The sequence below is a fragment of the Callionymus lyra genome, chromosome 7 (genome assembly GCF_982586985.1).
Source record: "Callionymus lyra chromosome 7, fCalLyr1.hap1.1, whole genome shotgun sequence".
NCBI lineage: Eukaryota > Metazoa > Chordata > Actinopteri > Syngnathiformes > Callionymidae > Callionymus > Callionymus lyra.
The window spans coordinates 6,070,445-6,097,872 of record NC_141824.1 but is presented as its reverse complement, the minus strand read 5'-3'; the positions used below and the strand labels follow the sequence as shown (position 1 = coordinate 6,097,872).

General features: G+C 42.1%; 1 protein-coding gene and 1 non-coding gene across 2 annotated transcripts; one reads left to right on the top strand and one right to left on the bottom strand.

Annotated features, from left to right (window-relative positions):
• The first annotated feature begins 4,809 nt into the window (after window positions 1-4,809).
• LOC148074841 (major histocompatibility complex class I-related gene protein-like) lies at window positions 4,810-27,180 on the top strand. Its single transcript, XM_087796134.1, has 7 exons — window positions 4,810-4,828; window positions 4,892-5,011; window positions 5,758-5,894; window positions 5,971-6,088; window positions 22,124-22,393; window positions 25,895-26,173; window positions 26,370-27,180. The coding sequence occupies exons 1-7, from the start codon at window positions 4,810-4,812 to the stop codon at window positions 26,768-26,770; spliced, it is 1,344 nt and encodes a 447-aa protein (XP_087652260.1). The 3' UTR covers window positions 26,771-27,180.
• Window positions 13,501-13,713, bottom strand: LOC148074842 (small nucleolar RNA U3). Its single transcript, XR_015711959.1, has one exon. It is a non-coding gene; the product is annotated as a small nucleolar RNA U3 (small nucleolar RNA).
• Window positions 27,181-27,428: the final 248 nt, after the last annotated feature.

The window sequence follows — 27,428 nt, the reverse complement described above, 5'->3', positions numbered from 1 at the left end:
GAACAACCAAATATGATAAAATGATTCATCCAACAGCTTCTACACACTCAGCTACTTGGTTAAATATGTAACTATAATAACAATTGGTACACATGTATGTATACACTTAATGGGTTTCCCGAGAACACAAAATTGTACTTACTTTTATGTACCAAACATATCTTTGACAAACCTTTTCAGTTTCAGTTTAGTTGCTGGTTTTGTCATTACATCAGCAAGCATTTGCTCAGTAGGACAATACTCCAGATGTATCTTGCCAGTGTTTACAATCTCCCTGATGAAATGATACTTGATGTCTATGTGCTTACATCTTTGCCTGTTTACAGGGTTCTTGGCAAGTGCAATAGTACCTTGGTTGTCTTCGTACACTTTTGTTTGTGCATACTGGTACTTGTCCATTCCTTTAAGTAGCTGTTTCAAATATATACATTCCTGTATAGCTGATGCTAAGGCAATGTATTCTGCTTCACATGTAGAAAGTGCAACCGTTGGTTGTTTTCTTGATTTCCATGAAATTAGAGAGCTTCCTTCACATAAACTGACACAATAACCTGAGATACTGCGCCTGTCTGCTCTCTCTGATGCCCAGTCTGCATCACTGTACACTTTCAAACCTAGTTTACTTGTGTCATTTCTTTTGAAGCATAAACCTTGTTCTGCTGTACCTTTAAGGTACCTAAAGACATGTTTTACAGTGCTCCAGTGTTCTTCAGTTGGATCATCAAAATGCTGTGAGAGTTTACTGACCACAAAACTTATGTCTGGTCTAGTGCATGTGGACAAATATATTAAACTTCCCACTGCCTCTCTGTACTTTCTTGAATTTGTCATTTTTTCAGCATTTTCTGAATAGTCAAGTTTTGGTTCACATGGGGTCTCTCTTGCCCTACAGTCTTCCATTTCAAATCTTTTCAGTATTTTGTTCACATATCTTTTCTGTGACATAACAACTTGGCCTTCTGTTTGCTCAAAGTCTATTCCCAGAAAATGTCTGAGTCTTCCCAGATCTTTCATTTTGAACTTTTCAGTTAGCATTGTTTTCACATTTGTTAATACACTTTCATTGCTAGCTGCTATTATCAAATCATCAACCCATATAATGAGGATTACCTTTTCATCATGTTTTTCTTTTGTATACACACAATGATCAGCAGGGTTCTGTGTGAAATCATTTCTGATCAAACATGCATGTAACATAGCATTCCAGTTTCTTCCGGACTGCTTGAGACCATAGAGAGACTTATGCAGTTTACACACCAGTTTCTCACCTGTGTCTGACCATGTCTCGTAACCATCTGGTTGCTCAATGTAAAGTTCAAAATCAATAGGTGCATGTAAATATGCTGTCTTAACGTCCATCTGATGCAGCAGCAGATTCTCCTGCGCTGCCTTCTGCATGATCACCCTCACACTGGTCATATCAGCAGTAGGTGAGAATGTCTCTTCGTAATCAGTTCCTTGTTTTTGACTGTAGCCTTTTGCTACGTATCTTGCTTTGTACTTTTCTGTTCCATCAGTGTTACTCTTGAGTGCGTACACCCATCTGCCCCCACTGCTCGTTTGCCTGGTGGAAGATGGGTGAGGCTGAATGTTTCATTTTCCTCCAGTGACTGCATCTCCTCCTTCATAGCATTGATCCACTGCCTTGAGTTGGTTGAAGCAATGGCATCCTTGTAAGTCTGAGGAATGTCACACACTGCTCTGTAACAGAAGTCAATACATGTTTGTAGTTTGTCTACCTTTTCTTCCGTTTCAAAGTCCTGTAGGTAAGTTGGTTTCTTTCTTTCCCTCTTTGGGTTCCGCCTTGTTCTCTCAGCATCGTCTTCTTGCTGAGACACTTCAGTCTGTTTTGGAGCAGTCTCCGAAACATCACTTTCCTTATCATGACTTGATGCATTTTCTTTGTTTTCATCAACCATTTCTCCATTGTCATGACTTTTTGGCTGTACATCTCTATCACAATACTCAATGTGTGCTTCAGATGTTTGTGTCTCTTTTTCATTTGCTGTTTTGGTTGTGAATTTCACTAACCTGTGCTTTTGGACTTTTTCTGTGTCTGGATAGTACACCAGATAAGCTGGGCTGTTTTTATCATATCCTATAAAAACACCTTGCTGGCACCTGGAATCCAACTTCCCTTTCTCTTGTTTGTAGGCAAAACAGATGGACCCGAACTTCTGCAGTTTGGAAACATCCGGTTTCACGCCTGTAAACATCTCATATGGAGTTTTTCTTGTGCGTCTGCTGTAGCACCTGTTTCTAACGTAAGCAGCTGTCTGTACAGCATAGTTCCATAGTTTATCTGGTAAGTTACTCTCTAACAGTAAACACCTGCCCATGTCATAGAGAGTTCGCCAACCTCTCTCTGCTGTGCCATTTTGGTGTGGCGAATAGGGCGCTGACTTTTCATGCCTTATCCTATTCTTGGTCAACAGTTCTTGGAAAACTTGAGTTGTAAACTCAGTGCCGTTGTCTGAACGGACGCACTTGACTTCACCATAAGGTGCTATGTCTGCCAAGAATCTTTCTGTGGCATGAACTGCATCACTTTTAGCTTTAAGGAAGTACACAAACATTGTACCTGAGTAGTCATCTGTAAAAGATTGAGCGTATCTGTGTCCCTCTATGCTCGGGGTTCGCATTGGACCTGCTAGATCAGTGTGGACTAGCTGTAATGGTTTTGTAGCTTTTCTGTCTGGCTCCCTATTTCTACTCTGTGTGAATTTTCCTTTCGTACACACTTCACATATCTGTGTTGGTCTGACCACACTCCCATTTATCACCATGCCTTTTACAACACCTTGTAATTTTTGTACATCTTCATAATTGCAATGACCCATAATCTCATGCCAGGTTTGTATGTCGTGGGACACTTTACATTTATCAACACTCTGTTCAACAGTTGATAAATAATACAAATTGCCACTTTCATGAATGTCAAACCTGCTGCCATCTTTTGTGATCATGTGACTGTTCTTTTTCTTGAACGTGACTGTTGCTCCTCCATTCGCTGCTCTCGCCACTGAGAAGATGTCTTGGGGGTACGTTGGCATGTAGAGTGCTTGCCGAAGCTGTGCTCTGTGTTGTCGTCCGGTGCTGTCCAGGAGATGAATCACAGCGGTCCCTCTGCGTTGGGCGATTCCGTTGCACTCGGTCCCATCTGCCAGCTCGACTGCGTGGGTCTCTGGCTGAAATGTGTCGTCGAAACTCACAAACTTGCTCATGTCGTTCACAATGTGAGAGGTTGCTCCTCCATCCACCATGATGCTTTTCATCTTGATGTTGTCAGCTGGTCTCTCAGTCTTTGTATGTTTCGCCATGAAGAGATGGTCGTCATCACCTTCTTGCTCTTTCTCTGCAACTTTTCTGGCACCATCTTGATCTCCCTTTTTCTTGCACAGGGATTCTTTATGTGTGTTGCTTTTACAGTAACTGCACCACACTTTTCGCGTACATTGTCTTGCTATGTGTCCTTTTATTCCACTGCTGTAGCATGTCACACTTACATCTTCATGTCTTTTGTTATTAAAGTGTGTATTCATATTTTGCTTGCTATGTTTTATGTGTGTTTTCATTACATTGTCCGTTGATTCAGCCGTTTTCATCCTTTCAGCTTCTTCATAGATTCTCAGCCTCCTCTTAAAGTCTGTGAATGTAACTTGGTCTTCATTTTGTGTCACATGGACAGCTAGAGGCCTGAACATGTCCGGTAGTCCACCAAGTATCATGGCTATGATTAGTCCATCACTCATAGCTTCACCTGCATTTCTCAAAGCAGTGATAATATTTTCCGCTCTTATAATATAGCCTGTGACACTTTCGTTGTCTGCCATCCGCAGCTTGGTCGACGATGTGTATAAACTTATTATTCTTGGCTTGCTTTTTCCCGAATAATGTTCTTTCAATATCTTCAGTGCCTCCCTGCCTTTATCAGCAGCGTCATGTCTGATTAGAGATAGACTTTTATCATCTATCAGTCTTATCAGTTCGGCATAGCAGTCAGCATTCTTCCTTCCGTCTAGAGCTAACTGCTCTTCACTAGCATCCGTGGGCTCATGCAAAATAGTCTCTTTCAGGTTTAAGATATGCAAGTGACCAAGCAATCTCGTTTCCCAAAGGTCATGCTTATCATCTCTTCCGTCAAAAAACAGTTGCGGCGATAGCATCCCTGCGGCTCCTCTGTTCGTCATCTCTGCACGTGTTTTGCGGTCTTTTCTTCTGCTAGCTTGTTAGCACTTAGCTCTTAGCTCTAGCGTTCGCGTATTGCGTCGCGACGCTCCTCGTAACTTTGCCCGGTACTTATCTTCAAGTTGGCTCTCATTCTCTGCCACTTCTGTCCGTCATTAGTCACTAGCGGTGACCGAAGCTGTCTGGGCCCATAACCTGTTAAGGATTTTCATTCAAACTCCACTTCAGTACAGCTTCAATCATTGCTTTATTTTCTTCATTAAACAACGGCTGGAACACACAAGCGTTAATCAACTTTTCCCGGAGCAAGTCACACATCACATCCGGGATCGAACAATACACATCCTTCAAAATAAAAGTACTGTGCATAACACAATGAGTAAAGGCGTTTTCTTTGACATTGCTTAACAGATGTAATTACAGTTAATGATTGCTTCAATATAAAAATATGGAAATGTGAAAAACTTATTTTTCTAACTATAAATGTTAAGAAGGATCAAGAGTTGCCAGTATTAGTTTCTGCCACGATTGGTCTCAGAGAATCGTCTTCACTGAACTGGTAATGTTTAAAAATAGGAAGTGGAACTGTGATAGTTGTAAGATGAATGCTCCAGTAAAGCCATGAGCAAAACCATGGACAGTTGGTGGTTAGAGGGGCCGGTGAGTAGCAGTGATGGTGTGTCTGTCTCTTTTTGCCCTGCAGCCCCCCCGACCCACCCCGCCCGCTGCTTGAGGAAGCACCGAACACGGACCTCAAGCCCCCTCCTATACTCCTACCCCAATGACATAGTCTTTGATTTTGAGCCCGAGCCTGTTTTCCGAGGTAGTTAGGCCTCTGTGTGTTCCTGTGTTCTTCCTCTCTTCCCCCATCCTCTTCCTCCTTCACCTACACCTCCACCCCAGCACAACAGCCCCTTTACCTTGTGTCAAGTCCACTGTGTGTGTTTCCCTCTTTATGTTTTCACATGTTCTCTCTCATGGTTGTGGGATTCACTTCAATCTTACTGTTTCAAACACTGTGATGCACTTTTGTTACACACAGACTTCAAAAGAGTCGTTTTCTTCATCATTGTATGGTAAATATATGCAAATAAATGATGCTGTTTTTAAGAGATTCCTTAGATAAGTCAAGCCTTTTGATAATGAATGTAGTATTTAAAATGTATCATTTACCAGTGTAGCTCCATTAAAAAATATTTGGCCTTATAAATAAGAATAGTCTAACTGAGCTATTTATTTATATATATATGACCTCTTTCATTAAATTGCATAAACGTGACTGCAAGTCAATAAAATAATTAGTTTTAGATTTGTAATAATTAAGGCTTTTAACTTGTATAAATCATTCTTGATTTGAGAGTTAAAGTACGAATGAGTTTCATTCATGATGTAAAATGAAAAAAGAATAAATCATAGGGTAACAAACATTATTTGCCACTGCATGACCTCTTCTGCACATTCAAACGGCAAACGCACTCTTTAAAGTCAACTTTCTTCTTCTCTCCTCTTCTGCCTTAACTCACTTTTTCAAGCTCCAAATGCTTTTTCTCTGTTTCCCCTGCTGTCCAGGTACCACCACAGGTCTGTCCGCCACTCCTCCTGCATCTCTACCCGGCTCTCTGACCAACGTCAAGGTCCCGCAGAAGTCCCCGTGTCCACAAAGAGAGCGCAAGTCGTCGTCCTCGTCTGAAGATCGCAATAAAATGGTAAGAGACCGTCTTTGTGCTTTGATGAACGTTGCTGTGGTGATGATGAAGGTGATGGTGATGTGCCGTGAAACAGAAAACTCTCGGGAGGAGGGACTCCAGCGACGACTGGGAGATATCTGAGGGCCAGATCACTCTGGGTCAGAGGATAGGATCTGGTTCATTTGGAACGGTCTTCAAGGGAAAGTGGCACGGTAAGAGTCGGTCTAAATAGTTTAGTTTAACGCTGCTAGAGTCTACAGACTAGTGTTAATGAAGTTTCTTTTCTAAGGGATGGAGATTATTAAGGTTTTATACCAATGTGAATGATTTTTATGAAATTGTTACTAATAGGATACATTTGGAACGTTGCATCCTTATCCTTAATATATATATTTTAAACAAAATCAGAAAGAAAATGGCAGCAAAACCGAACACTGTTTGGTAACTGCCATTTATATCATTATCGTGGCGAGTGTCTTTACTAATCCCTGGTCCTTTGTAAACATGTTACAGGGAAGATAAAAACGAGCTTAAATAGTTCGACCAGACTCAATAGAGAAGTGGTGTCAAACTCAATCACACAAATCTTCTAGCAGTAGATTTGCTAGGGTTCCCTAGAATCCATAAAAGTATTTAAAGGTACTACAGTACATTCAAGAATCTAATGATAAGGCCTTTGTTTGCATTGAAATACAATTTGAACCAGAGACTATCAGAGCTGATTTACATTGAGGTTCTACTTCAACATGCTTTATGTTGAAACTTCATTAAGAGAAATTGTCTCTGGGCATTATGGGAAAGTGTGAATTTATTGAGTTTTTTTCTAGACAAAATGTTTCATGATGTCTAAAAGTTGTGCCAGACGGGAGTCAAGAAAACGTTTTCAATGGACTAAAAATATATATTTAAACTATTATATTATATTTTAAACATCTTTTTATTGATTTTCAGATATTAAGACATACATTTTGAAACACACACACAAAATAAGTCAAATAAAAGGTATAATACAAAAACAAAGAAAGATCCCACCCTCCACCCCCGTAGAAAACCACCCCGCGGTCTCAGAAAACCAAAATCAACAAAAAATCAAAATCAACTCAAAAAGGAACAATGATGCATAATAGTATACATTGATACAAACAGACAAAAACAAAAAAAAACAAAAGAAAAAACAATACTCCATACATATGGTGGTAAAAATAAAAATATAAGCCAAACTGTTCAAGTATTATGTAAGGTTCAGCTCTTTAACATGCTGCATGAAAGGAGACCAGGTTTCATGAAACTTCTCCAGACAATTTGACCGACTGTATTTTATTTTCTCTAACTGCAACATAGAGAGAAGTTCTTGAACCCAACTCTTAAATGATGGTGGCTTGTCTGACTTCCACTGCAGAAGAACAAGTCTGCTGCCATCAATGAGGAAAATGCAATTGCGTTTGCATGTGCTGTATTTACAGAGAGGTCAGGTGGAGGTCGACAAATATACACATGTGTGGAGAAGGTGTTATTGCTTTTTTACACATGCGGGAAATACATTCAAATATTCTACTCCAGAAACCTTTGAGTGATGGACAATGCCAGAACATATGACCCAAAGTAGCTGGTCTGTGAGAACATCTTAAACAATGTGGACTGACGTCTGGGTAGATTTTAGCAAGTCTCTCATTTGAATAATGCAAACGATGTAACACTTTAAATTGTATGAGACGTTGCTTTATGCAGTAAGATGACGAATGGATACACTCTAAGCTACGCTGCCAGAAACTTGCAGATCATTTAATGTTTCAATCGTGTTCCCAGGCTTAGTTTTGTCCCATGACAGAGGTTTGACATTTTGCATGATCCTCTATATTTTGGAAATATTACCTTTTATGTGTGGATTTAAGGAAAGAATCTCATTGCATGTGTTGTTGGATTGCACAAGTGGAAATTTAAGATATTTATTGGCAAAACTCCTGACTTGGAGATATCTGAAGAAATTACTTTTATGAAGATTGTGTTTTTGTTGTAGATACTCAAATGTTAGAAAATGATTATTTTGAATCAAGTCTTTTAGAAATACCAGTCCACTACTGTGCCAGACCTGGAAACCAGTGTCCATCTCGGATGGGGGGAAAAGATGGTTATTCAATAAGGGAGAGAATGTACTTAAATCTTTTAAATTAAAATGTTTCCGAAATTGATTCCAAATCTTTATAGAATTTTTCACAACAGGGTTGGAGATCTGGTGCTGGCCTATTGGTAGTGTAGCACTTAGCAGAGAAATGGCATTATTGTTATTTATTTCCAAATTAGCCCAAAGTGGACCTCGTTTTTCCCGCCATGCACCAACACAAAATGCAAATTTGCACACATTTGCTGCCCAGTAATAGAACATAAAGTTAGGAAGACCAAGTCCTCCCTCCAACCTTGGAATTTCCAGAAAACATTTTTTCATTCTTGGCACCGATCGGTTCCATATAAATGCAGAAATTAAACTGTCAAGTTCCTTAAAAACAGATTTGGGTAAATAATAAGGAATCATTTGAAAGAAATAGAGGAAACGGGGAAGAACAGTCATCTTTATAGTGTTCACCCTTCCTGCTAATGAGATTGGTAAGTGGCTCCACCTTAAAAGGTCATTTTTGGTTCAAACAGAGTTTTGAAGTGATTGTGGAAGAAATCTTGGTATACATGTGTCATCTTTAAACCCAAGTAGGTCCATTTGTTTGTTAACTGAAAGGGGAAGATATTATAGTCGATTGATTTTGCCAGATCATTGATTGGAAATACAGCACTTTTTGAAAAATGTAATTTGTAACCTGAAATGTGACCAAATATTTGAAATATTTCAATAACTCCAGGTATTGAAACAACTGGATTAGACAAATAGAGCAAAAGGTCATCAGCATATAGTGAACATTTATGAATTTCCTTGTTCCTCAACACTCCAAAGATTTCCTCCTCTTTCCTCAGAGCCAGAGGCTCAATAGCTAAATCAAAAAGAAAAGGTGAGACAACAACCCTGTCTTGTTCCTCTGTAAAGTTTAAAATACGTTGATGTTATTGAGTTAGTGTGTACTGCAGCCACTGGTGTGGAATAGATTATTTTGATCCAAGATATAAAGTTCCAACCAAAACCAAATTTTCCCAACACTGTAAATAAGTATTTCCACTCCACCCGATCAAATGCTTTTTCAGCGTCAAGTGAGATAACAACTTCTGGCATTTCAGTGGAATGGGAATTATATAAAATATTAAGTAAACGTCGCATGTTAAAGAAAGATTGCCTACCTGGCACAGAACAAGTCTGGTCAGGGTGGATTATTTTGGTCACTGTTTCCAGACGACGAGACAGAACTTTAGTGAACATTTTATAGTCGCAGCAGAGAAGGCTTATGGGCCGGTAAGGTAAGGTAAGGTAAGGTAAGGTAAGGTAAAGTAAGGTAAGGTAAGGTAAGGTAAGGTAAGATAAGGTAAGGTAAGTTAAGGTAAGGTAAGGTAAGGTAAGGTAAAGTAAGGTAAGGTAAGGTAAGGTAAGATAAGATAAGATAAGATAAGATAAGATAAGGTAAGGTAAGGTAAGGTAAGGTAAGGTAAGGTAAGGTAAGGTAAAGTAAGGTAAGGTAAGGTAAGGTAAAGTAAGGTAAGGTAAGGTAAGGTAAAATAAGGTAAGGTAAGGTAAGATAAGGTAAGGAAAGGTAAGGTAAGGTAAGGTAAGGTAAGGTAAGGTACGAGCCACATTCTCGCGGGTCTTTTCCTTTTTTAGGTATAACTGTAATAGTTGCCTGATTCATTTTTGGTGGTAGTTTTAAAGTTATACGTGTTTCTTCAAATAATTGACTTAAAATAGGTGAAAGTTTATTTGAAAACATTTGATAAACTTCAGTGGGAATCCATCTGGACCAGGTGCTTTTCCGCTTTGCATTGAGTTTATAGCTAGAGTTATTTCCTCTGTTGTTATTCTGGAGTCTATAACAGATTGTTCTTGTTTATTCATTTGGGGAATTTGCATATTTTCTAAAAAGTCCTCAATCTCCAATGATGTTGCAGAAGTCTCAGAGGTATAAAGGTCACTATAAAATGTTCTGAACTGGTCATTAATAGTTTGTGGATGTACAGATGTCAAACCCTCAGCTGTATTCATTTCAGAAATGATACGATTTGCTGCCGATTGTTTGATTTGGTGACAGTAGTCGAGCCACTTTGTCACTGTGTTCATAGTAGGTTTGTTTTGTTTTCAGGAGGAGTTTCTCAATTTGGACAGTGGTTAAATGATTGTATTCGGCTTGTAATAATTGTCATTGAATAAGGATGGATTAGGCTGAGATGCACATTTTTTATCTAATTGTAATCATTTCTGCTGTATCTCATTGAGGCGTTTAGTTCTTTCTTTCTTGACATTTGCTGAAAATGAAATCATTTGTCCCCTTAGATAAGCTTTGAGTGCCTCCCAGATTGAAGTGTAGGACATCCCGGGAGTAATATTGATGTCAAGAAAGAAATCAATTTGATCCGAGAGAAAATGTTGAAAGTTTTTGCTTGACAATAAGAGCGGGTCAAGACGCCATGTGCGTTGAACTGGTGCACTGTCTGGAAATGCTATGTCCAGTTGGACTGGTGCATGATGGGAAATCACAATACTGTGGTATTGGCATTTTGTTACACACGGCAAAATTCTGTTTATCAGAAAAAAGTCTATCCTCGAAAACGATTGGTGGACATGTGAAAAAAAAGAATATTGTTTGGTAGTGAGGTTTAATTTCCTCCAGGGGTCAGTAAGTGCATAAGATTGTTTAATGAGATTTACTGTATTTGCTGATTTTGATCAATTATTTTGAAGTTTAGTGGAGGATCTATCTAACGTTGGCTCAGGTACGAGATTAAAGTCACCTCCTAAAATGATGTTATATTTGTTAGGATCTGGAATAGTTGCTATTAGTCTAGAGAAGAAGTGAGGATCAGTTAGGGCCATAAACATTAACTAGTGCCACCTCAGTTCCAGACAATCTACCCACGACTATGATATATCTTCCCTTGTTATCAGATATGAAATTGTTTAGTTGAAAACAGACTCCTTTTCTAATAAGTATGGCAGCTCCTCTTGACCTATCCCCATAATCAGAGTGATGTTCTATCATCCCCTCTTTAACTTTGAGTGTTCTTCTGGACGTAAGTGTGTCTCTTGTAAGAACATTATCTCTCCACCTAATGACTTCAGGTGTGTAAGAGCTTTGTTACGCTTAATAGTAAGTAAGTAAGTAAGTAATATTTATTTATATAGCGCTTTTCGAGACCAGGGTCACAAAGCGCTTAAACAATCAAAACAATACTCAAAAAAGTACATACTTTAAAGATCAAGATAATACTGAGAACAACACAGGAGTTCGAGAAATTCAAGGAAAAGCCTGAACAAATAGAAACGTCTTAAGATGTTTCTTAAAGGAGTCAGTAGATCATCAAGCGCAAAGAGAGAGGAAGATCGTTCCAAAGCTTAGGAGCAACAGCCTGAAAAGATTTCTCTCCTCTGGTCCTGAGCCGTGTGCGTGGAACCATAAGTAGATTCTGATCCACAGACCTCAGAGCCCGAGCTGGGGTGTAAGGCTGGATCAGATCAGTGATGTAAGGAGGAGCCTGACCATGAATAGATCTGAAAGTAAGAACCAGAATTTTAAAGTTGATCCTGAAAGAAACTGGAAGCCAGTGAAGAGTTTTAAGGATCGGAGAAATGTGAGTTCTTCTACTAGAGCGGCTCAGAATTCTCGCTGCAGAGTTTTGAATCAACTGCAGACGAGACACATCCTTCTTGTTAAGACATGAAAACAAACTGTTACAATAGTCCAGACGAGAAGAAACAAACGCATGGATTATAAGCTCCAGATCATGTTCCGAAAACATTTCCTAAGTTTAGAGATTTTTCTCAGTTGAAGGAAACAGTTTCTGGTCAGTTTTCTACAGTGTTGAACAAGAGACATGTCTTTATCAATTACAACACCCAGGTTTCTCAGGCTCAGTTTGACAGACTGACCTAAGTCACCCAAGTACTGACTCAACCCTGGAACCTTATCATCAGAAGCAATCACCAGTGTTTCGGTTCACTCCTTTTACGTTCCAGCTTATAAAAGGTGTTGAACCTAAAGACAGTGGGTTGTGACTCATATTTTAACATGGGTGTAAATACACTTGTAACTGTATGGAGTAAACATAAACAAACAAAAACAACATCAACAAATAAACCTACCATAAAAGGTATCTGCACTAACACGCTCAGGAAGCTAAAGTTGGCCCCAACAGAACTTGACTTAATACAATTAAGGCTCCACTGATGTTTTTGTTGACATACTCGCGCCTCTGCAGCAGTAGAAGGATTTCTCCACATTCTTGTAGGTGATTCTGAAGCGGGCAGGATAAGCAAATCCGAAGCGAACCCCGTCCACTCCACGAAACCGACTCTTGACGTCATTGAACGCCGCGCGTGCTTTGGCAACACTTGTCGGGTCAGGAAACACTGAGATGCTGACTCCGTCCACACTGATGCGTTGTTTGATCCGAGCGAGTCTCAGGATGTTTTCACAGTCTTGGAAGTAGTGAACGCGGGCTATGATGGTGTTTGACCGGCGTCCCTCTGTAGATCCAGGCGGGGAGAGACGGTTCTGTCCAGGAGCGTCCTTCAGATCAAAGGCTGCAGAAGGACACAGACTCGGTGTTGCATTCACGGGTCTCCGGGATTCCGACGATCCTTCCATTGTTCCTCCGCGACCTCGCCTCCAAGTCCTCGCATTTATTGTGAAGTTGGTCCACGACCCCCGTGAGCCGCTTCACCTCCTTCTTGAGTGAAACAACATCATCCGTGCACGTTGACAAACTTTCTTCCACATCCTTCACCGTAGCTTTCATGGCGGAGAGTTCAGAGGTCAGAGTTCAGAGTTGATCGTCGACCTGTATTCTTTGAGCTCCGCTCTCGCTGCACCAATATCCGCTGGAATCACCGCCATCTCACTTTCCAACACTGCGCCAACTTCTGTTTGAAGGATTTCAAGTAAATCCTTGCGCACCGAAGATAGTAGTTCCATCTTGAGCGATTCAGTGACCGACGCGTCGGGTGCGGAGACACTCCTTCTCAGGAAAGCTACTTCAATGGAGCTCGGGGCTAAAGTCGGCGTCGAAGGCGAAGGCCTCGTGGCTTGAGTCGCTGTTTGCCCACCTTTGCTTGATTTACCAGCCATTTCAAAGTTTCCGTTTTTAGGCATATGGTTTAGCAAAGGTAAAATTCGAATGTTTTCCAAAAAGTGCGCTGAAAAAATTACTTTTATATAGTTGTTCTGTGGAGCTCCAAAAAACATGTCTACTCCATTGCTATGCTCAACAGCGCCCCTAAATATTCAGGTTTTTAACAAAATACAAACACATATCTCTACTAGTCAAACAAATCAATGAATCTGACAAATAAAAGTTTCTGCTTCTGAATCCTTTAAGCAGAAATGATGCCAAACTTGATGGTTTGTTAGAGCAAATGAATCCTAAAGCTTTAGTTAAGGATGAACTACTCTAATGGAAGTCTTCAGTGGTTCATGAGGCTTAATCTCACCATTACTGCTAAACTCATAAAGGTTTAACATTTAGTTGTTATGAACCAACAACCACTCTGATCATATTCCTCTCAATACTGCACAAGGAAGTAAAGAAGGATCATCAATGACAGAGAACATATGAAGTCAATCATTATTCTCTGTCTGCTTCACACTCAGGAAGGAATATCACAACTCTTCATCATGGTTAGTGACACCAAACACTTTACAAACACATTTCTTAAGTTAAGAACTATAGAAATGATCCCTGAAAGTATAGTCTTAACTTAACTCTGCACCAACATCACACTCCATCCTCACACCAAACTATTATAGTGATGGTTGATTTTGTATTTATTATTTTTCTTCTGCATTCATTAATTTGAACAAACATGATACTGTGTGATTCACATTAAATACACAACATGAAATGTATTTACAAATCAAACACATGCACCACAATACTTTCAAACTAGGTTTCTACATTATTTAAAAAACACAAAAAGTAAAGTCAATATTATAATAAACAAAAGTAAATTAATAAAATACTTTGTAAGTATTGAAAGTGCTTTTTACATCTTAGCTTGATGAAGCAGTGTCATTATTTTTAAGTGTCCACTAGATGGCGGTCTCTGCACTATTTTCCATTGTTTTGAACAACTTTTCTAATGAAACATAATTTTTAAACTGATGGCGCCACCTACTGACCTCTAAACAACATGACACTGTTTCATTTGGCTTCATCAACACATCACTATTAAATACACAACATGAAATGTATGTTTATATCAAACACATGAACCATGCTTCTATGAGATGGCGCCGCACGAGCAGCAGCTGGTTACAACAGCTCCCTCTTTCTTCTTACTTTTTATTACACTTTTTCCATTTTTTTGGCGTCTTTTTAATTTTTTCTTTAGAGTGGTCGGATCTTGTTGCCGTTGTGCACAAAACGAGACCACTTTTACAACTTTTGCATACGGTTTTCTGCTATTTTCGTCACTTTTGGGAACTCCGTCGGCAGACACGCTCAGCGGGTCTATTGTTTACACAAGGGATCAGCTGTTGGGGTTGCGCAACACCGCTCTCTCTCTCAGCGCGGAATGGACGATTCCCGTGGAAATCAAGAGAAAAAGACGCGGATGCAGAGCAGGTCGGATGAAACAAGAGAAGAAACGTAGGTTCCGTCCCTTTATTCCATCGATCATCATGGGAAATGTACGTTCGATCGTGAATAAAACGGACGAGCTCGCTGCGCTGACCCGGCATCAGAGAGACTTCCGGGAGAGCAGCCTTCTATGTTTCACGGAGACCTGGCTGACGGAGAAGATCCCAGACTCTATTGTTTCCCTGGAGGGGTTCAAGATGGTGCACCGGGACATGGACGGAAAGAGGAGAGGAGGAGGAGTGGCGGTGTTTATTAATGAGAGATGGAGCGATCCCGCTCATGTCTCCATTAAAGAACAAGTGTGCACTAAGGACATAGAGTTCGTTGCGGTGGGCATCCGCCCGTATTACATCCCGAGGGAGTTCTCACATGTGATTGTGTTCACTGTTTACATTCCTCCCTCTGCGGACGCAGCCGCAGCGAGCGAGAGGCTGAGCGCCTCAGTGTCGGACCTGCAGCTCAAACATCCGAACTCTCTCCTGCTCATTAACGGGGATTTCAACCATGCCTCACTTTCCTCCATTCTTCCCACCTTCACACAATACGTGAAGTGCCACACCCGGGAGGACAAGACTCTGGACCTTTTATATGCAAATGTAAAAGGTGCCTACACCTCCATCCCCCTGCCCCCCCTCGGCCGCTCTGATCACAACCTGATACGTCTGCGACCTGAATACACTCCCATGGTGAGGAGACAGCCTGCACAGAAAATAACTGTTAAGATGTGGAATGATGAAGCCAAGGAGAGGCTGAGAGACTGCTTTGAGTCTACAGACTGGAGCTTGTTCTCTCATGGTGATGACATCGACACCTTCAATGACCATTCCACGGATTACATAAAGTTCTGTGAGGACAACGTCACGCCGACCCGCAAGGTGCGGTGCTTTGCCAACACCAAGCCATGGGTGACCCCTCAACTTCAAGTTCTGCTGAACAAGAAGAAGAGGGTGTTTGCTTCAGGGAGCAGAGAGGAGCTTAAAGAGGTCCAGCGAGAGCTCAAGAAGGCGATCAGGATGGCCAAGGAGGAATACAAGAGGAAACTGGAGGAGCAACTGGCGCAGGGAAACACAAGGGATGTGTGGAAAGGCCTGAAGAACATCTCAGGTCATGGCCAGAGTGGAGCCAGAGCCACAGCAGGGGGAGACCAAAGATGGGCCACTGAACTTAACCAGTATTTCAACCGGTTTGATCAGGGCCCCCCTCCCCCCTCCATCTCTGCCCCCCACTCTTCACAAAGCTGTTTTTCCCCTGCTTCAGCCCCCTCCCCCCAACTGTTCTCACCTCCAAGCCACCTTTCTCCCCCACAACACGCCCTACTTCAGCTGCCCAACCCCCCACAGCCCCCTCTCTCTGTTACATCGGAACAGGTGAGGAGAGAATTAAGGCGACTGAAGATCAGGAAAGCTGCTGGACCAGATGGACTCAGCCCCACACTGCTCAGGGACTGTGCTGATCAACTTTGTGAGTTGGTCACACACATCTTCAACCTGAGCCTCAAACTGGAGAAGGTCCCGGTCCAGTGGAAGACCTCCTGTGTGGTTCCGGTTCCCAAGGCGGTGCACGCGAAGGAACCAAGCCACTTCAGACCAGTCGCCCTGACCTCCCATCTGATGAAGACCTTGGAGAGGCTGGTACTCCGCGAGCTACGCACGACGGTGAGCTCTGCGTTGGATCCGCTGCAGTTCGCCTACAGGCCAAAGATGGGGGTGGACGACGCCGTCATCTACCTGCAGCACCGGGCACTGACTCATCTGGAAGCCGCCGGTAGCACTGTGAGAGTCATGTTTTTTGACTTCTCAAGTGCTTTCAACACCATCCAGCCGGCGCTGCTAAGGAAGAAGATGGAGGACGCAGGAGTTGGGACACAGCTGGCAGCATGGACGATGGACTACCTCACCAACAGGCCGCAGTATGTGAGGCTGCAGGACTGCAGGTCTGAGGTGACCATCTGCAGCACCGGGGTGCCTCAAGGGACAGTGCTGTCACCTTTCCTTTTTTCCCTCTACACGGCGGACTTTACCTATGACTCCAGCAGCTGTCACCTCCAGAAGTTTTCTGACGACTCGGCCATTGTGGGCTGCGTGTCTGGGGGGGGGCGAGCTGGAAAATACAGGTCAGTCATCAAGGACTTTGTTGACTGGTGTGAGAGCAACTACCTTTGCTTAAACACCGGTAAGACAAGGGAGATGGTGATTGACTTCAGGAAAAAGTCCCCACCACATCAACCGGTGAGCATCCAGGGCTCGGACATTGAGCTGGTGGACAGCTTCAAATACCTGGGTGTTCACCTCAACAATAAACTGAACTGGTCCACACACATCAACGCCGTGTACAAGAAGGGCCGAAGTCGCCTCCACCTCCTGGGGAGACTGAGGTCCTTCGGAGTGTGCAGACCACTTTTAAGGACCTTTTATGACTCCGTGGTAGCCTCTGCTATCCACTACGCTGTGGTCTGCTGGGGAGCAGGCAGCACGGACCGGGACAGGAAGAGACTGAACAGGCTGGTCACGAGGGCCGGCTCTGTCCTGGGCCGCTCGCTGGACTCGGTGGAGGAGGTGGGAGAGAGGAGGACACTCTCCAGACTCTCCTCCATCAGGGACAACGCTCTCCACCCACTGCACCTGACCGTGGAGGAGCAGCTCCTTCAGTGGCTCAGGCACCCCCAGTGTAGGACGGAGCGTTATAGAAGGTCCTTCATCCCAACTGGTGTCAGGATATTTAACTCTCTACTTTAAATATCCTGATGCTAATCCGTAGCGTGTTTTTCTTCTTGTGTGCTTTTTATTTTATTTTTTTTCCGTTTTTTATTTCTATTTTATTTTATTTTTATTCTATTTTATTTTGTTAATAGTGTCAATTTCTAATTTTGTAAATAATTTGTATATTTTTAAGATCGTTTTTATTTTACTTTGTATTATCTCTTGTACTATTTCTTTCTCCTTGCACTTTATTTTCTTCCAACTGCGCTGTTGTGAAAGTGTGTTTCCCCTCTGGGGATGAATAAAGCCTTTCTATTCTATTCTATTCATGAAGCAGTGTCATTATTTTTCCACTAGATGGCGGTCTCTGCACTATTCTCCATTGTTTTGAACAATTTTTCTAATGAAACATCACATCATTTTTAAACTGATGGCGCCACCTACTGACCTCTAAACAACATGACACTGTTTCATTTGGCTTCATCAACACATCACTATTAAACACACAACATGAAATGTATGTTTATATCAAACACATGAACCATAAAGCTTTCAAAGTAAGTTCCTACATTATTACAAAACATGGAGTAAAGTTAATATTATAAGAAACAAATGTCATTTAATGAATAATGTTGAGTAAAATATTATTTATTTCTGTGAACTACAGTACAAAGAACAGTTTGTGGTCAACATTAGAACAGAGAGCAGAGTCAGCATTTCTTCAGTTTGTTGTAGAGCCAACCAGTTGAGGAACCAGTGATTTGTTGGAGCTTCTGGTGCCACTAAAATCAACCTCAAACCCTCGAGCCTCACTGTTCTCAAGAGGAAAGAGGAAACACTGGTGGAAAACCATAGAAAAGCCTTGGTCGGCACAATGGATGATCAAAAACCTTCATCCCAAGAGTAGGCTTGTCTGACTGAAAGAGAAGACTGTGTTCTCGTCCTGGACAAAGTGCAGAATGAGACAATATTTACACTTTTAAAATGGAAAACCAACACTCTGATCATATTCCTCCCCTCAATACTGTGAACTTACATATTAATCCAAATGAAAGTTCAACACATGCACCAAAATGTTCACATTGAGTGTTTAAACCAACCATGTGGAAATGTTTAATGTTTCATCTTGACAAAGAAACAAAAGTGAGAAGAATTATTTTCAATAAACTATCATCAAGAACAATTTCTAGTCGAAGTGTGTCAGGAAACTTGTAGATTCATAACTTTGTTCAATTCAATTCAATTCAATTTTATTTAAAGTGTCTTATCATAACAAAGTTATCTCAAGACACTATACAGTTGAAATAAGACTACAGTTGATTAAGGAAAAATAGATCCCAGCAATTCAACAAAGAGCAAGAAACAAAACACTGTACAGTGAGCTATGGCGAGGAAAAACTTCCTTTTAGAAGCAGAAACCTCGAGCGGAACCAGACTCATTGTTGACGGCCTGCCGCTTTGACCGGCTGGGAGGAAGGATGGGGGGGTAGACAGATGGATAAGGAGAGGAGTGAGGGAGGATATAGTGAGAGAAAAGAGGAGAGTGTAGGAGGGTCCATGGGGGTGCTGGAGAGAACTCGGGATCTGATGACGTGGTGAAGATCCTGGATCAGCAGCAGCTCTCGAGGTGGATCCCTGGATCAGCAACAGCTCTGGAGGTGGATCCCTGGATCAGCAACAGCTCTGGAGGTGGATCCCTGGATCAGCAGCAGCTCTGGAGGTGGATCCCTGGATCAGCAACAGCTCTGGAGGTGGATCCCTGGATCAGCAGCAGCTCTGGAGGTGGATCCCTGGATCAGCAACAGCTCTGGAGGTGGATCCCTGGATCAGCAGCAGCTCTGGAGGTGGATCCCTGGGGCTCCGGGAGAGAAATAAAAAGGTGTGGGTTTGGGACAAATGTAGACAATACACAGGTATACAGACTCCGGTGACGGGTGAAGATATATAGAGGGGAGAGGGGGGGGGGCTGAAATAGCCAGGCCAGAGGGCACATACCTAGGACAGCAGATCCAGACACAGGGGCCCAAGCCGCGGCAGGAACCCGCGGGAGACCAGGACCCGGCAGGCGAGATAACCACCAGAGCCGACCCCAAACACCAGCGAGAAGGCGGACCACCACCGGGGGCGCGAGAGGGCGAGCACAGGCGAGGACGACCGAGGAAGCAGAGAGGGGGAGGCACCAGGCGCAGGCACCGGGGCAGAGGGGCAGCCAGAAGAACCAGTCAGGGGATAGGGCCCCGGGGCCAGGCCGGGCGACGGAGGACCCCCAGACCGTCAGGCCGCCAACAAGTCCATAGCAGGGGACCGAGTCAAGGAGATGGGGACCCACCACAGCAGCGGCGGCGGAACCCCCCCCAATACCCTGCGGACACGGCCAGTAGCCGGGTTGAGTGCCACCGAATGAGCCCGGGGGAGCAATGGCCAGGCACCGGCCCAGGTCCCCCGGGTCACAGGGGGGGCCACGGTTGTGCGGGCAGGGCGGGGGCAATGGGGCCGCAGCCGTCCGGGAACGTTGGCAGCATTACAGACTCAACACAACACGCTCAAAAGATATTCAGTCAGGGAAGAATCATTGTGGCAGATAAGGACAATCACCATGAACGGATACTGATCACATTCATTTGTGAGTAAAAACAAAACCTGATTGAAAATGTTAATTAAAATGGATTTAAAGACATTTTGATGAAGTTAAATAATGTAGCTTATTAGACAACTTTATTTCTGTATGAGATTTATCAACTAAAAAAACAATCAAATATTGTATCTTTTAAGTAAAAATTATATATTTGAATCCAATAATTGAACCTGAAAGTTTTTTTTTTTATTTTCTCCACTGCTTATATCCCCACTTTCAACCTGCTGTTGCCTGAGACCTTTACTTTCTCTGACAGGTTTACTTTTGAGGGCCAGTTCATGCTAAGGTTTGTGGGTAAATAGTACCAAGAACAGGCAGTTTTACTTCCTGTGAGACCATACAATGTTGGAGAGATCGTAGAGCACCAAGAGCTCACTGACCAGGAGGGAACTGAAGATAGTTCAAGTGTTTTTTTAACTACAGAAAGTCTGTCCGTAAAATAATGATAAAAATGGTTCTTGAATTGATGAAAATGACTGAAAATCATTCAAATGTATTTACTGTTTGAGCTCAATGTCATGTTTGAACCACTAGAGGGAACTAGAAGCTTTTCTCGTCTCCACAAAAAACTCGTTTATTTTTTACTTTCATAGTAATATTTTAGAAAAACTTTTTTTCTGAATAAAAGAGAATAGAAAGGAAGGAAAGAAAGTTTATACATATAAATCATCGTATGTCAAAATAAAAAGCAATTCAATCCACTTTTATTTCTCTTCACTTTAATTTGACACTCCTGGTATTCCATAGTTCACATTCTGCGTGACTTTAAGGTTCAGAAGAACGACTCTAAGAAATTATCATAAAGTTTAAAGTGGAGTTTTTGTCACAGAAAATAGTCGTAATAACATGTTTGGTTTACTTTGACTTTCCATCTGGACGTGACGTCACACTGAATCCTCATTGGCTCAGATATTTCTTCCTGCGTCTGTTGTTTACTTTCACTTGTACTTCGTTCGTCGACCTGAAGACTTGTTGGATCCTAGTCTCCAGAAAAGAGCTGAAGATGAAGAAGGTGTTGTTTGTGCTTGTTGTGTGGATCCACAGCTCAACTGCGAGTGAGTCTCCTTCCTCCACTTTCATGTGTTCACACCTGCGTCACCTTTTATTTCTCCAAATACTCTTCACTACAACCTTCATGACCTTTTCACTCTCAGAGGAGTCAAAGTGTTTCACTGATTCACTTTTCATCTCAGAACCGTGAAGAAGTCGTACACAGAAAAGTAGATCCGAGCTCAATGTCAGGTGCTCACCTGGTGGCGCTGTTGAGTCACTTCTGTTGATTGACGGAGGAACTTGTTTGACGCTGAACAGAAAGTGACTCCAGAGTTTTGCTTCATGAGCTGATCACTTGTTTTTAAACGATGCTGCCATCAGGAGATTCATTGACTCACAAGAAGAGCTTTTACAATTTTCATTGATTTGACTTTAGTAAACAAGTCTATCATGAACTAAAATGAGGAAATAAAAACAAAGAAAGTGTCGCATTTCTTAAGTGCGCATGTTCAGACAACCTTGTAGCTCAGCTCACTTCAACATATTATCACATCTCACAGTTTATTGAGCAACTCAGTGAAGCAGCTGCTCTGAACTTGTGTTTGGACTTAAAATATCTAAATGAAACATTTACAATCATGTTGAACAGTAATCTTCAGAAACATGTTATTTATAAACTGATATAAACTCATGTTATTTAAGTTCATCATTAACCTTAATGTCCTTCAATGATCTTTATTCTATCAATCATTCTTAGATTTGTTCCATGAACTTGGTTTTAATATTTTATTATCTATGCGTTTTTTAAAAACAATTTCAATTTAGTTGTTTGATCTTTTTCAACATTGTTGCTCCTGTTTCTTCTTAATTCATCCATTTATTCTTTTAATTCTCTTTATTCCTTATTTGTTTTATTATAAATATTTATTACATTTCAGATTGTTATTAATATTAATCTTTGTTTCTTCTTTATTCTTCTTCTTCTTCTATAGTTGTGTCCCAGTTAGCCAGGGTTCTTGGAGAGTGAAGTGTGAAGGATGTTCTGCTGGTGTCCGTGTGTGGACGTGAACTTTGTGTCACTGCTGACTGTCCCTCTGTTCTTCACCTCTTTGTCTTTGTAGAAGATGTGATTGTTCTGCTGCATCACAACGTTGTGTCATCAGAACCAGAGAAGATCTAAACTTTGTTTTTGTGTCTCACAGTGATTCACACAGTGCAGCTTTTCAAAACTGCGTCTGCTGGAGTTAAAAACTTCCCAGAGTTTGTTTCTGTCACTTATGTGGACGGAGTTGAAGTGGAACACTACGACAGCAACACCAGGAGAAATGTACCCAAACAAGACTGGATGATCCAGGTCACAGCAGATGATCCTCAGTACTGGGAGAGAAACACAAATAAGTTAAATAATGAACAGCAGGTCCAGAAGATCAACATTGAAATAGCAAAACAGAGATTCAACCAAACTGGAGGTTTGTTGTCTTTAAAATCAATGTTTGACCTTAAACTGAATCATGTTCAACCTTTTTACATCCTGAACCATCAATCTTGTATACAGAGTAGATCAGAGGAGGAAACTGGAGTAGATCATACAAGTTCAGAGAAGAAGAGAAGATCACAGTGGAGTATTAAACAGTGGAGTAGACCACAGTGGAGTATTAAACAGTGGAGTAGATCACAGTGGAGTATTAAACAGTGGAGTAGATCACAGTGGAGTATTAAACAGTGGAGTAGACCACAGTGGAGTATTAAACAGTGGAGTAGACCACAGTGGAGTATTAAACAGTGGAGTAAACCACAGTGGAGTATTAAACAGTGGAGTAGACCACAGTGGAGTATTAAACAGTGGAGTAGACCACAGTGGAGTATTAAACAGTGGAGTATTAAACAGTGGAGTAGATCACAGTGGAGTATTAAACAGTGAAGTAGATCACAGTGGAGTAGACCACAGTGGAGTATTAAACAGTGGAGTAGATCACAGTGGAGTATTAAACAGTGAAGTAGATCACAGTGGAGTATTAAACAGTGGAGTAGACCACAGTGGAGTATTAAACAGAGGAGTAGACCACAGTGGCGTATTAAACAGTGGAGTAGATCACAGTGGAGTATTAAACAGTGGAGTAGATCACAGTGGAGTATTAAACAGTGGAGTAGACCACAGTGGAGTATTAAACAGTGGAGTAGATCACAGTGGAGTATTAAACAGTGAAGTAGATCACAGTGGAGTATTAAACAGTGGAGTAGACCACAGTGGAGTATTAAACAGTGGAGTAGATCACAGTGGAGTATTAAACAGATGAGTAGACCAAAGTGGAGTATTAAACAGTGTAGTAGATCACAGTGGAGTATTAAACAGTGTAGTAGATCACAGTGGAGTATTAAACAGTGGAGTAGATCACAGTGGAGTATTAAACAGTGGAGTAGATCACAGTGGAGTATTAAACAGTGAAGTAGATCACAGTGGAGTATTAAACAGTTGAGTAGACCAAAGTGGAGTATTAAACAGTGTAGTAGACCACAGTGGAGTATTAAACAGTGAAGTAGATCACAGTGGAGTATTAAACAGTTGAGTAGACCAAAGTGGAGTATTAAACAGTGTAGTAGATCACAGTGGAGTATTAAACAGTGTAGTAGATCACAGTGGAGTATTAAACAGTGGAGTAGATCACAGTGGAGTATTAAACAGTGGAGTAGATCACAGTGGAGTATTAAACAGTGAAGTAGATCACAGTGGAGTATTAAACAGTGAAGTAGATCACAGGGGAGTATTAAACAGTGGAGTAGATCACAGTGGAGTAGACCACAGTGGAGTATTAAACAGTGTAGTAGACCACAGTGGAGTATGAAACAGTGGAGTAGATCACAGTGGAGTATTAAACAGTGGAGTAGACCACAGTGGAGTATTAAACAGAGGAGTAGATCTCAGTGGAGTATTTAACAGTGGAGTAGATCACAGTGAAGTATTAAACAGTGAAGTAGATCACAGTGGAGTAGATCACAGTGGAGTATTAAACAGTGAAGTAGATCACAGTGGAGTATTAAACAGTGAAGTAGATCACAGTGGAGTAGATCACAGTGAAGTATTAAACAGTGAAGTAGATCACAGTGGAGTATTAAACAGTGGAGTAGACCACAGTGGCGTATTAAACAGTGGAGTAGATCACAGTGGAGTATTAAACAGTGGAGTAGACCACAGTGGCGTATTAAACAGTGGAGTAGACCACAGTGGAGTATTAAACAGTTGAGTAGACCACAGTGGAGTATTAAACAGTGTAGTAGACCACAGTGGAGTATGAAACAGTGGAGTAGATCACAGTGGAGTATTAAACAGTGGAGTAGATCACAGTGGAGTATTAAACAGTGGAGTAGACCACAGTGGAGTATTAAACAGAGGAGTAGATCTCAGTGGAGTATTTAACAGTGGAGTAGATCACAGTGGAGTATTAAACAGTGGAGTAGACCACAGTGGCGTATTAAACAGTGGAGTAGACCACAGTGGAGTATTAAACAGTTGAGTAGACCACAGTGGAGTATTAAACAGTGTAGTAGACCACAGTGGAGTATGAAACAGTGGAGTAGATCACAGTGGAGTATTAAACAGTGGAGTAGATCACAGTGGAGTATTAAACAGTGGAGTAGACCACAGTGGAGTATTAAACAGAGGAGTAGATCACAGTGGAGTATTAAACAGTGAAGTAGATCACAGTGGAGTAGACCACAGTGGAGTATGAAACAGTGGAGTAGATCACAGTGGAGTATTAAACAGTGGAGTAGATCACAGTGGAGTAGATCACAGTGGAGTATTAAACAGTGAAGTAGATCACAGTGGAGTAGACCACAGTGGAGTATTTAACAGTGGAGTAGATCACAGTGAAGTATTAAACAGTGAAGTAGATCACAGTGGAGTAGATCACAGTGGAGTATTAAACAGTGAAGTAGATCACAGTGGAGTAGACCACAGTGGAGTAGACCACAGTGGAGTATGAAACAGTGGAGTAGATCACAGTGGAGTATTAAACAGTTGAGTAGACCACAGTGGAGTATTAAACAGAGGAGTAGATCTCAGTGGAGTATTAAACAGTGAAGTAGACCACAGTGGAGTAGACCTCAGTGGCGTATTAAACAGTGGAGTAGATCACAGTGGAGTATTAAACAGTGAAGTAGATCACAGTGGAGTAGACCACAGTGGCGTATTAAACAGTGGAGTAGACCACAGTGGAGTATTAAACAGAGGAGTAGATCTCAGTGGAGTATTTAACAGTGGAGTAGATCACAGTGAAGTATTAAACAGTGGAGTAGATCACAGTGAAGTATTAAACAGTGAAGTAGATCACAGTGGAGTATGAAACAGTGGAGTAGACCACAGTGGAGTATGAAACAGTGAAGTAGATCACAGTGGAGTATTAAACAGTGGAGTAGATCACAGTGAAGTATTAAACAGTGAAGTAGATCACAGTGGAGTATTAAACAGTGAAGTAGACCACAGTGGAGTATGAAACAGTGGAGTAGACCACAGTGAAGTATTAAACAGTGAAGTAGATCACAGTGGAGTATTAAACAGTGGAGTAGATCACAGTGGAGTAGATCACAGTGGAGTATTAAACAGTGGAGTAGATCACAGTGAAGTAGATCACAGTGAAGTAGATCACAGTGGAGTATTAAACAGTGAAGTAGACCACAGTGGAGTATTAAACAGTGGAGTAGATCACAGTGAAGTATTAAACAGTGAAGTAGATCACAGTGAAGTATTAAACAGTGAAGTAGACCACAGTGGAGTATGAAACAGTGGAGTAGACCACAGTGGAGTATGAAACAGTGGAGTAGATCACAGTGGAGTATTAAACAGTGGAGTAGATCACAGTGGAGTAGATCACAGTGGAGTATTAAACAGTGGAGTAGATCACAGTGAAGTAGATCACAGTGGAGTAGATCACAGTGGAGTAGATCAGGTCTCACTCTGGTTTCTCTCTCAGGTGTTCACATCATTCAGATAATGGACAGTTGTGAGTGGGACGATGAGACTGGAGAGGTCAAAGGTTACCTACAGTACGGCTATGATGGAGAAGACTTCATCGTGTTTGACCTTCAGACTCTGACCTGGGTCGCTCCGAGTCCTCAGGCCGTCATCACCAAACACAAGTGGGACCAGAATGAAGGCATGAAGAAATATAATCAGTTCTATTACACCCAGCAATGTCCAAACTATCTGAAGAAGTTTGTGAAGTTTGGGAGCAAAACCTTGATGAGAACAGGTAGTTCCATGACCTTCTTCTCCTTCTGCTCTCCTTCCTCCTTCTCTCCCTCCTCTCTCTCCTCATGTCCTCTCTCTCTCTCTCTCCTCTTATCTTCTTTTCCTCACCTCCACCCCTGTCCTCCCTCCTCCTCCTCTCCTTCATTCTCTGTCCATCCTTTGACTTTCTCTCTGAAGTGTGGTGTCTCTCCCTTCAGAGCGTCCACGAGTGTCTCTCCTCCAGAAGACAGCCAGCTCTCCGGTCACCTGCCACGCTACAGGCTTCTACCCCGACAGAGCCATGTTGTTCTGGACCAAAGACGGAAAGGAGCTGCACGAGGACATGGAACACGGAGAGATCCTCCCCAACCCTGACGGAACCTTCCAGAACATGGTGGACCTGAAACTCCCGTCTGACGACTGGTCCAGGTACGAGTGTGTGTTTCAACTGGACGGCATTCCGGAAGACGTGGTCACCAAACTGGATCCGTCAAACATCCTGACCAACGGTAAGAGTCTTCAGAACCTTCTTGGTGTCTCCAGAGGTTTCTTTCATCCAGATGAGAGTCCAGGTGTGGTCAGCATGGATCTGCTGAATGAGGCCCCACCACGTCTCTAACACTGGTCACCTGATCATGTCTCCACTTACTTTGCTCTCCATCCACAGCCAGGACTTTCCTGACCTTGTACATCATCATGGCCGCCGTCGCTGCCTCCGCTCTGGTGCTCACAGTGGTTGGATACTTCATCTACAAGAAGAAGAAGAAAGGTGAGAGTTTGTGATTTGATCCAGATCATCTCCAGATACTGGAGAGAAAGAATAGAAGGTCAGCAGAGATGAGAAGAGGTCAGAGGAACTCTTCTATGTTCATCTTCTTCAGGTGTAATTTGTCCTCTTTCTTTCCATTTCAGGCGACTCTGACTCGTCTTGTAAGTACATGATCTTGTCTCAGCTCAGATGTTGACCATGTGACAGAGTGCTAGCATGCTAGCATCAGTGTTGACACTAGTTTCATCTGCTGGTGAGAAGCACACAAGCTAACAGGGTTTGTGATCTTACAGCGGCCCCCAGCTCGGAGCTGGACCATCTGAAGGATCCGCCCGTGGACAGAGACTAAAGTCAGTGGATGATAATTGTCACTTTTCTTCAAGACTCACTTCACGCATGATTTTACAAGTTGATACATTTTTCTGTCTCCGTGTTTCAGGAGGAATCGACCAAGAAACGTCTTTTTCTTCTGAGACTCTGCAGACGTCAGAGCTGCTGATCTTTGTTC

What these genes read in the sequence shown, in the direction of transcription:
- LOC148074841 (XM_087796134.1), top strand. An exon ending in CTTCAAGGGAAAGTGGCACG is followed by an intron (nt 6,089 to 22,123) that starts GTAAGAGTCGGT and finishes TTTTGTGTCTCA; the next exon opens with CAGTGATTCACACAGTGCAG. An exon ending in GAGATTCAACCAAACTGGAG is followed by an intron (nt 22,394 to 25,894) that starts GTTTGTTGTCTT and finishes TTTCTCTCTCAG; the next exon opens with GTGTTCACATCATTCAGATA.